Below are 11,055 nucleotides of genomic sequence, written 5' to 3'. Positions count from 1 at the left end.
AAATATATTTGCATATGTACATGTCTTTATCTAGACCTCTATAAATGCCCTTTGCCTCCCAGCTCTTTCCTCTATTTCCCTTGATTTTCCTCCTGTCCCACTATCATGCTCAGTCCCCACCAGGGTTTCAGCACTTCCGGTGTTTGCTTGTTTTTAAGTCAGTTGACTCCTTCCGACTTTCCCAGCATCTCACCAGAAGCCCCACAAGTGGTCCCCAGAGCATCCAGGTCACTGCTAGGAACACAAATGTCATAAGCCTCCCTGTACGAAGCCACCTGCCAGTCAAGCTGCCTCTGCTTCCCGCTGACCTGTGGGGACACCCCAGAAGGCCTTGCTGCCTCTCACGCCCTGGCTTCCCTGCCAACTGCTCTCCGGTGCCCCTTGCTACCGCTGCACACAGAGGAAGCCCTGCCCAGCCCTGCGCCAGCCTCACAGCCCTTGCGTGTCTGAGCCCATGGGTGGTCGCTCACCTTCCCTGGCAGGTGGGCAGGGCCCCCGCTACGGGGATTCCTGACAATCCAGCCCCCCTTCAGGATGCCCACCCTGTGGCCTCAGCTCAGCCAGGGTTGCCAGAGGGAACTGGTTTGTTTTGGCATCTGCCTGCACTGGGCTGGAGCCCCTCTTTCCTGCTGTTTTGCATAATGGCGCTAATTCTGTCCTCCCTCCACTGGGGACCCTGGGCTGTGGGGCTGGGGTGGGTGTGGGGGAGTCTTCACTTCTCCCCCAGCTGGGTCTCTTCCCTCCTTGGGCTCCCCCTGACTTTACCCAAAGGCCCCTTTATGAATACCTTCATGTCACCAGCTCTTTCTAACACTTTGAAGCTTTTGTTGACAGACTCACTTGAGCAGTCAGACCTACCCAGCACCCCCGCCCCCAAGCCGTCTTTCGCTCCCAAAGGGAGTGTGCCTTCAGAGGCTTAGGAGGTAGAACCCCATGCCCACCCCACCCCTGAATCCCCGTCAGTTCTGCTGTTCTCGGGTCCCAGGCCACGTCATCCTTTCTGTCTCCTAGGCCACTGATCTGGGTGAGGATGGGGAGTGATGAACACCCGGGTCTCAGTGGCCTTGTCTGTAAAATGGGAATCGTGAAGCCTGTGTGCGGGTAGGGCATTGAAGCAGATGTGTGTTCTTCAAGTGATCAGATGGTACACTGGTCTTTTTCTTTAGGCGCACAGTTCTGTGAATCTAGTACTACTCCCGTAAACAATCACGGTCTTGGAAACTCACGGCGCCGTTCTGCCGTGTCCTATAGGGTCGTGATGAGTCAACATCGATTCAATGGCTGTGAGTTTACGGGGTGAGTATAAACCCCACTCAGAGCCATGGGGCCAATTCTGCCAGAGCAGAGCTGTTCCTTAGGGGTTCTGAGTCTACATCTCCACGAGAGCAGTCTCATCTTGCTCCCTCGCAGGTGCAGCTGGGTTTGAACCACTGCCCTTACAATTGGCAGCCCAGAGCTTAACGCACTACACTACTAGGGCTCCTGAATACATGTATTAAACACAAAACGAAACGCACTGCCATCCAGTCAATTCTGACTCATAGCGACTCCACAGGCGGGTAGACCTGCCCCTGTGGGTTTCCAGGTCCATACGTTACAGGAGGAGACAGCCTTCTCATTCTCCTGTGGAGTGGCCAGCGGGTTTGAACTGCTGGACTTGCAGTGAGCGGCCCGGTGTGCCGCAGGCTATTGGTACCTGCATAGATTTGTATAATCACCGTCACACTCAGGGCCCCTAAAATGAACCGAGCGCTTTTACAGGAGGTGCAACAGATATTTGTGAAATGCCTTTGAAATGTCCTTTAAAATGGATTGAGCACGTCCGTGTTCATTTACAAGCCCCCTGGGAGGGGGTCGCACTAACCCCCACTTTGCAGATGAGGAAAACGGAGACTCAGGGCAGACACCATGATTGGCCGAACTCACATGCAGTTTTTCTGACTTAAACTCCAGCATCTATCTACTATGACCCAGCTGCCTGCCTGGAAGGGCTTCGCATCAGTAAGCACGGAATTAGAGAAGGAGGGAGGGGCGGAGGGGGAGGGGGAATCCCAAGGCAACCCAAGTCACCTTCAAGGTCTGTCTTTTATTTATATATATATAAATAAAATATTAATTATATATATAATTTTAATATATATAAATTAAGTATATATATTTAATCATTTTATTGGGGCCTCATGCAACTCTTATCACAATCCATACACACAGCAATTGTGTCAAGCACATTTGTACATTCATTGCCCTCATCGTTCTCAAAACATCTGCTCTCCACTTAAGCCCCTGGCATCAGCTCATTTTTCCCCCTCCCTCTGTCTTGAAGAGGTTTGCTTTTCCTGCTCACAAGTTCCAAAGGCTAGAGGCCCTCCCACCAGCTCCCACCTGCTCCCACCTACAGCGGACAGGGCCTGGAGGGTCAGGCCAGTGAACCACCACCCCACCCCCAGCAGCCCAACCCTGGGGCTGCTCCCCTCCCCACACCCCAGCACAGCCCCAGACTCCTGGGTGGGCATATGCGCCACTGCCCACTGGGGGAATCCAGCCCAGTCCCCGGGGGCAGGGGTTTAAGCAAGGCTGGTTCCTCCTCCATTCTAGCTTGACTTCCGGCAGGCTGGCTGCAGGTGCTGCTAAGGCTGAGGTGATCTGGCCTGGGGAGCTGGGTGTTTTTCCAGAAAAATCAGAGAGGAGAGAAAAACAAAACAACACTTGAAATACTGCTGCTCTTTCCGGTCACAAGCAGGTAGCAACTGTCTCTTAGCAGAGACCTGGCCTGAAGGCCAGCTCAGAATCCTGTCTGGGGTCCATGCTCCCTCCGCTCCACAGCGGGACTCCGAGCCTGCCTCCGTGACATCCCCGGGGGGTGGCCCAGGTCTCGTCTGGCACCCTCCACTTCACTCTTAAAACCTTCTCAAACAATAAACCTTCCCCAGGACATCGCAGCTGCTTCTCCTAAAACCTCTGTCTGGAAACTGTAGTGACTGCTGAGATTAGCACTGCAGTCTGAATTCCACTTGACTGCGAGCTCTAAATGCAAAATGTGTGCGTATGCGTTTTGTATCTTTTTAAAACAAATCATTTTATTGGTGGCTCAAACAGCTCTTATCACAATACATACATGCATCCATTGTGTCGAGCACATTCGTACATTTGTTGCCATCAAGTAGAAAGAAAATGTTTTGGCCAGTTTTTAAAATGGCATTTTTCTTGGACTTCAGCCTGCTTTCTCCAAGCGTGGGGTGGGACTGGGGGAGGGGTGGGGGTGGGACTGGGGGAGGGGTGGGGTTGGGGTTGGTGGACTCTCTCAACTTCATCTTCCCTCGCTGCCCTCAGGGGGAAATCCACACATTTTCCCTTCTCTGCCAGTGGTCCGCCTGGCCCCATTCCTTGTGTTTTACTGTTAACTACTGTGGTCGACCTGTTGCCTTGCATGGCCAGCTCCCGGACTTGTTTTTACAAAGATATTCATGAAGTCCATTATTTAATACTTCATTAATACCCACTCATAAAATTAAAGTATGAACACAATAAACTATCTTGCTTAAAGTCCTAAATGCCATAATTGGTATATTATTTAATAAGTATATTAATTGTGTGATTTTTTAAAATCTTTTTAAAATATCATTTGATTGGGGGTTCGGACAACTCTTATCACAATCTATCCATCCATCCATGGTGTCAAGCACATTTGTACATTTGTTGCCATCATCGTTCTCAAAACATTTTCTTTCTACTTGAGCCCTTAGTATCAGCTCCTCATTTTCCCCCTCCCTCCCCCACCCTCCTTTACTCATGAACCCTTGATAATTTATAAATTATTATTTTTTCATGTCTTACACTGACGGATGTTTTTCTTCACCCACGTTTCTCTTGTTCATCCTCCTGGCTGGGGAGGGGCTGTTATGCATCCTTCCCTCCTCCCCGCCCGCTCTCCCCCTAACCTCCGGGGTGTGATGTATGTTTTGTGGCTATTGTTGAGCATGGACGCCAATTCAACAGCCTCTGCTCAATGCACGCGATGGCGTCCCTGGCTGGTGCGGTCATTCCCACACACACCCTGTGGGTCCGAGCTAATCTCTCCGTTTGCGGTTGGTCCTATCAGCAGAGCTCTTTAAAGAGACAGACAGACTTTCTTTACTTGTAAAACCCAACGTAACTGTAACTAGTGGTTTGGTTTTTAAGAACACATGGGGTGTGGGGTGGGGGTCGTAGGGGTTAAAGAGCTCAGCTTTAAAGCGATGACCCCAGGCCAGCATCCTTTGCCCCTCAGGGGTCCCCATGCTTCCTCCTGTTGCCCCTCCATCCACACTGGCCCTGGCCAGGCCGGGCCTGTGGTTCCTGGTCCCCACTTCCCGGGTGGTCCCCCCACCGCCTGAGCTCCCTGGCTTCCTTCATGATCGTTTTCACAATTGGAAATCACTGCACATGTTGCCGCTGCGGGGGCTGGGGAGGCGATTCCCATTCACCGCTGCACACCCGCCCGTGGGACTGGAAACTGCCCCGAGCGTTTTCTTGGCTGGGGATCTTTATGGATGCAGACCCGCCAGATCCTTCTCCGGCAGAGCCCAGCTGCTGGGTGGGCCCAAACTGCCTGCCTCTTGCTGCACCCTCATAGCCCCACAGGCTGTACCGCTCCGTATGCATTTGTCTGCTGTGGTCCCCCTCTCCCCAGTGGACTGGGAGAAGGATGGGATCCTGCCTTCTGCTGATCGGGTGCAATGTCTCATAGGATCAGGGTAACAGGAACTGGCTCGGTTAACGGCACACACCAGAAAAGGAGCCGTGGAATGAAAAGCTAAAAGGCACAAACAGCCACTAGCAAACCTGAGGCCAAGAGCCTACTTCCACTCCTGGTGGGTCACAGCAGGACTCTGCTCTTAGGCTTTGCAATGGCTGCATACTTTTTTCAGATCGCCACGCCTTTCTTCCGAGGCACTCCTGGGTGTGTGTGAGCTGCCAACCTTTAATAGCCGGGTGCATTAACAGTTTACATCATCTAAGGATAAACCCATAATAAACAAACTTATTATCAATGATCCACTAAGACAGAATCAAACTGCCTCTTTGGGTTTCTGAGTCTTTAAGTCTTTGAGGAAATAGACAGCCTCATCTTTCTCCCTCGAAGTGGATTCGAACTGCTGAGCTTGCGATTAGCAGCTCAGTACTTAGCCCACTAGGCCACTAGAGCTCCTTAACAATACAACTCACTACCGCAGAATCGATTCTGAGTCATAGTGAGCCTGTAGACAGGCTAGAACTACCCCTGTGAGTTTCCAAGACTGTAACTCTTATGGGAGTAGAAAGCCTGATCTTTCTTCCACCGTGTCTGGTGCCTTACAGTTAGCAATCCAACTCAGAACCTCTATACCACGAGGGCTCCGATTTTATCTAGGGACCCAAAGCCAAAAACAAACTCACTGCCATTGAGTAAAACTGCCCCATGGGTTTCTGAAACTGTGCCTCTGTATGGGAATAAGGTCTCTCTCCCTTAGAGTACTGGGTGGTTTAGAACTGTGGGCCTTGCAGATTGCAGCCCAACTCGTAACCACTATGCCATCAGGGCCCCCTACTGTCTAGGCGCAGGACTAGGTAAAAAGAAGGAGAGGTTATTTCTGGCTGACAGTATCAGGAAAGCACCCCAGACTTCCCACAACTGCTGGAAATACCTTGGCACGGCTTTCTTTTTCAACGGGACTCTTTCCTGGGGAGTCATCCCCAAAGTGGAATTGACTGAACATACCTGGTTGTGGATATGAATAACTAGGGACTTGCGGATCATTCAGAGACCCTCCCCCAGTGTAAACAACACTCCCAGCTGTACACACGAGGGCCCCACTTCCTTCATGCCGAAGCCCTCTGGCTGCATCCTGTGGCAAACACGGAGGTCCAGCCGCAGAGAGGAAGTGAAAGTGCAGGGGGACGCTGAAACGTGACATATACAAATGGGAAGGCTGGTAGGGCTTGGTCTGCTGCCCAGCGCCCCAGGTTGTTTGCTCTGCCTAAGTGGACCAGATTTAAAGCAGGGCACCATTGACCGGGGGGTGGTGGGGTGGAGGTGGAGGTGGTTCTTGATGAAAAATTTGGTCTATATGGACTAAATAGACCGTTCCCTAGCTTGATGTGCATTCTTTCCAAAAATCGGGACTTTTAAATTTATTTTTTATTTTTATCTTTTTTTTTTTAAAACACTTTATTTATTTATTTTTTGTCTCTTTTTTAACATTTTATTAGGGGCTCATACAACTGTTATCCGAATCAGGACTTTTTTAAAACGCCAAAAATCGGGACTGTCCCGCCAAAAGCGGGACGCCTGGTCACCTTACACCCCTTTTATTCACTTCATATCTGTGCACACCTCTGGGGCTGAAGCGCCACCTCCCCACCTTCAGGGAGCATCTTTTGTGCAAGGACTTGAGCCCTGTCCCGCTAGCTCTGCACTGAGAAAGTTCCGGCCACGCCCATGAATCCACTGCCTGACTAGATGAGGCTTCCACGGCTCTTCTACCAGCGAAAGAGTGTGGGCCCTGGGAAAGCTAGGCAGCCATCGCTTAGATCAGCGGTTCTCAACCTGTGGGTCGCAGCCCCTTTGGGGGGTCAAACGGCCTTTTCACAGGGGTCGCCCGATTCACAACAGTAGCAAAATGACAATGATGAAGTAGCAATGAAAATAACGTTATGGTTGGGGGGGTCACCACGACATGAGGAACTGTATGAAAGGGTCACGGCATTAGGAAGATTGAGAACCACTGACTCAGATGATAGGCTGTGGGCACTCAGGGTCTTCAGCTGTGAGATGGGGCTCGTGCCCCTCTGCGAGCCGGCACAGGCCTGGCCCAGGATGGACGCTCAGAAATCTTCACCTCCTTCCCCACCTCCTTTGGGAATCCCAGGGTGTGGTCTCTGGAGACCCTGATCCACTCGATGTGCTGAGAGACCCACTTGGTGCTCAAACTCGTGTAAAGGATATCGGAAATAAGGGGAGGTCGAGGGTGGCTCAGGAAGAGTGCCAGCCTCTGAGCTCAAGGAAGTAGGACCCTACTGGAGGCACGGACCTCTAATGACCACAGGTGAGTGAGGAAGGCTCCCATCAGGCCCTCTGGGGCTGCCCCTAAGGACAGGGCAACCTGCACGAGGTGGCTTTGGGACCATTTGTGATGCAAAGAAGCCCCGAGATGGTAAAGTCCGGAGATGGAAAGGACTCCAGCTACCCTGAGAGAAATGGCACCCAAACTCTGATAGGGTGTTCTTAAGGAAACCCGAGGTGATGAGGTGACGTGAAGGGGTGTCTCATCTTGAGTCTTTTTTTTTTTTTTACTCATGACTCACTTTTTTTCTTTTGCTCAAATCTTTTCAAAACCGTTTCATACACATAGAATTCCCATATAATCCCACTCAATGGTTTGGTCATAGTAAAAGGAGATGTGCCTTCGCCATGACCATCGATTTCCGAACATTTTCTTCTTTCTTGCGCTCATGACTGTTAACTCCCCATTTCCCTCCAACTTCCCCCGCCACAACCCCAAGAAACGATTCCCCATCTGCAATCTCTAGGTGGACCAATCCTGGCTTTCACAAAGGACCCAACAGCAAGAACAAGCTGAAGAGGGAGCAAGTGTCATCAGAGGAGCCAATCCCAGCCTCTCCCCACCCACGGCCAACACCAACACAGAGGCGTTGGTAGCCGCTCTTGAGCACAGAGGACACGAGGATCCGGCTCCAGGTAGTGACTCAAGAGTGAGTGACTTCATAGCACTGGAGGGAAAGTCCCAAGTCTAATTAAAAATAATGTACCTTCCCAGTAGTAATGAATTATTTATGTAGTCCCCTGAAAAGATCCAAACCGAGCAAAAAGAGCCTGACTTCCACTCCTCATGCATGGGTACCCTTCTGCACTTCCCGCTTCCGGTCTTGTGGTTGCCGTGGTAACCCTTTTGTAAAGGTGTATCCCTATCCCCAGGGGTCCCCAGCATCTTCTACTCAATCGAAGTGGATGTGGAGGGAAAAGGTGTCCACTCACCACCCAATGGGTCCCCCCTGCTCTGGGCAGTAACCTGCCTCGGTCAGCCCTCCCTCGTGCCCATCTCCCGAGGCCACTGAGATGTCCCCAAGGCGGGCTTCTGCTGTGCTCCGTCCTCGTGGGGGATTTTGTTGTTACTGTTGTTAGGGTCTGTCAAGTTGGTTCTGACTTGGCAACCCGACCAAGGGAACGCTGCCCTTTCCTGCGCCAGCCTCGCGCCCCCTGTTGGGTTTGAGCCCGTTGTGATGGCTGTCACTGTGTCACTCCATCTCCTGAGGGGACCCCTTTTCCATGGCTCTTCTGTGTTACCAAGCATGATGTCCTTCTCCCAGGTCTGGCCTCTCCAGAGTACTGAGTCTCAGCCCCGTCACTTCCAAGGATGGTCCTGGCTGTACGTCCTCCAAGACAGCCCTGGTGGTTCGGCCAGCAAGCCACAGTGCCTTCAGTAGTCCTCACCAACACCAATACTTCAAATGCATCATTTCTTCCCTGGACCTTTCACATGCATATCAGGTGACTAAAAACACCTCGGCTAAGGTCAGGTCCACGGTAGTCCTCAAAGTGACAGGTTGTTTTTGTTTTTTTGCTTCCTAACACCTTTATGAGGTCTTTGGCAGACTATTTGCCCAAAGCCATTGTCTGGGGTCTTAACTGCTGCTTCCATGAGCGGTGACTGTGAATCCAAGCGAGATGAGATCTTCGGTCTTTTCCCGAACCTCGATCTTTGAGGACAGTCTTCGTCCGTTGGTCCTCTCAAGAGCCCGCCGGGAGAACAACTCCCAGCGGTCTCAGTATCCTCCCCGCAGATCACACATCGGGGTCACCTGTTGGACAATGATTTGGGAAGGATGGGAGAAAAGGGACCTCTATCTTCTGGTCCTAAAAGAGGGACCCGGCCAGGCCCTGTCTCTCAGGGACACGGGGCTGTGACTCTTCAACGTTTGTTGCCAATGGTGTAACACTAGAAAGGCTTGCTTGCTCTCCCATGAGGTCAAGGGCTAACTGTTCTTCAGCTAAGGGACAGAAGGCTTAAACACCAGCGAGCGTGTGCCTTCCTGCCCTCACCCCTGGGTGATCTCCAGACGCTGAGTGGCCAGAAGGCTGCAATCCCAGCTCCTCTGGGTCTGACTTTGCTCTGCGGTGCGCATTGCGACATGGCCGTGGGCCACTCTCTCTTGGGAGTTGAGAGAAATCCATCTGGCCCTGATGGGAGGACAAAGGGACCCTGTGATCAGGGGGTTCCTGAACTCTGTTAAAAGAACAGAGTACCCAAAATAATAATAAAATAATGGAGTACCCACACAGGCTTTGAATGCTGTAGCTTGGTGTGAAAAGCAGAGCAAGCCTTTGGAGATCTGCTGCCTGGGCGATAGCTCACCCAAGTCCGCCTCCCTGAGCCTCGGTGTCTTCTGTAAAGTGGGGTGATAGCAATCCCCCCTTCACTGGATGGCCAGGGTGAGTCGACGGAGCATCGTGAGCAAACTCTTTGCATGCCACCGGATAGGCTGGCTACGAACATGAAGAGAAGCAGAAAGACGAGGCAACTTCCTTGACTGGCTAGAGCGCATCTTGGGGTTCTGCATCCCGAGTTCCAACACTGGGGAGGAGGTTCAAGACCCCAAAGGCTCTTCCGACTCTGAGATGCTCGCACACAAACAGGTCTGAGGATCCCGGATGTTGCATCTTGGTTTGCATCTCTGTGGCAGGAACAAGTGTTGGTCCTTTGCCCCACTGGCCTGGCAGAGCGATTGTGCGGGGTTCGTGCCCTCAAGGGAACCGTGGCTGCCCAGTGCCTAAGAACCGGGCTGCTAACCCAAATATTGGTGCTTCAAACCCACCAGCCATTCCGAGGGAGAACAATGTATCAGTCTGCATCTGTAAAAATTACAGCCCTGGAAAGCCTACCGCGCAGCGCTACTCTCTCCTGTAGAGACACTTTGTGTTGGAATCCATTCGATGGCTGTTGTTGTGAGGTATAACTCTTTGTACCACAGAACACAACACTGCCAGGTCCCGCGCCCTCCTCACAATTGTTCTTGTGGGTGAGCCCATTGTCTCAGCCACTGTGTCCAGCCATCTTGAGGGCCTTCCTCTTTTTCGCTGCCCCTGCACTTTCCCAAGCATGAAATCCTTCTCCGAGGACCAGTATCTCCTGACAACACGTCCCAACGACATGAGACAAAGTCTCACCATCCTTACCTCTAAGGAGCATTCTGGCTGCACTTCTTCCAAAAGACAGATTGGTTTGTTCTTGTATATGACGATATATACAGTGCCCTCTCGTGGTCAGTACCAGCACTGCACCCAGCCATCCCCAGCCAGGAGGTGGGATGGTGGAATCTGGGTCTGGACTATGCTCAGGATCTACTGGCTGTTCTTGCCCCCCTTTTGCCAACACACACATTCTCTCTGCAGGGAGGAGAGGTCTGGGGGGCTGTTTCTTCTCTCAGGGACCAGCCATCCTTACATAGGGCCCCACTTTTTGGGCACCAGGTTGGGACTTCTTCCTCCTGGTGGACAATCAACCCTACAGAGCTTTGGACTTGGTCAGCTAGCACTCCCTTCTACCCATCCCCCTTAAAGGGGGACAGATGGGGGTGGTTCTCTCAAGCGGAGAGCCTGGATGCACAAGGCTCCTGGGGCTGGCGCCAGTGGGGAGGGGAAAGTGACAAGCCCAGGGGACATGACCTCAGGAGAGGAGCTGGAACAGGGCGAGTGGGAGGCGGTTGTGCATTACACATTAGCACAGGCCCTGCTGTGGTCCATACATAAATGTATATAGCAAACAGCCAAGGGGAGGGGCAGGGAGAGAGGGCCAGGTATAAGAAGGGCCCATGAGGGACCCAGGCCAATATCCCAGGACCCAGCTCCCCCAGACAGCTCACATCCAGCTGCCATGGTTGCAGGTTAGCATGCGGGAAGCTGCCTGGGCTGATGGTGTTCAGCGGGGAGGTGGTGGGCCCTATCTAGGACGGGGCGTTACTTCTCGGGTTGGGGATTCCGTGCAGACCAGGCCGGCTGTAAAGCAGTCGGTCTCGTCC

General features: G+C 52.2%; 1 protein-coding gene across 1 annotated transcript in view; it reads left to right on the top strand.

Moving 5' to 3' along the window:
* The first annotated feature begins 4,015 nt into the window (after positions 1-4,015).
* LOC101659532 (somatotropin) overlaps positions 4,016-11,055 on the top strand; it is an 8,417-nt gene continuing 1,377 nt past the window's right edge. The window contains exon 1 of the mRNA XM_004707275.2: positions 4,016-4,031. Coding sequence (XP_004707332.2) covers positions 4,016-4,031 — 16 coding nt within the window. The remainder of the gene's footprint in view (positions 4,032-11,055) is intronic.

The sequence above is a fragment of the Echinops telfairi genome, unplaced genomic scaffold (genome assembly GCF_000313985.2).
Source record: "Echinops telfairi isolate 266 unplaced genomic scaffold, ASM31398v2 ScPeMD7_7458;HRSCAF=8496, whole genome shotgun sequence".
Lineage (NCBI taxonomy): Eukaryota > Metazoa > Chordata > Mammalia > Afrosoricida > Tenrecidae > Echinops > Echinops telfairi.
The sequence above is the reverse complement of the archived record's forward strand: the minus strand, read 5'-3'. Positions and strand labels throughout refer to the sequence as shown.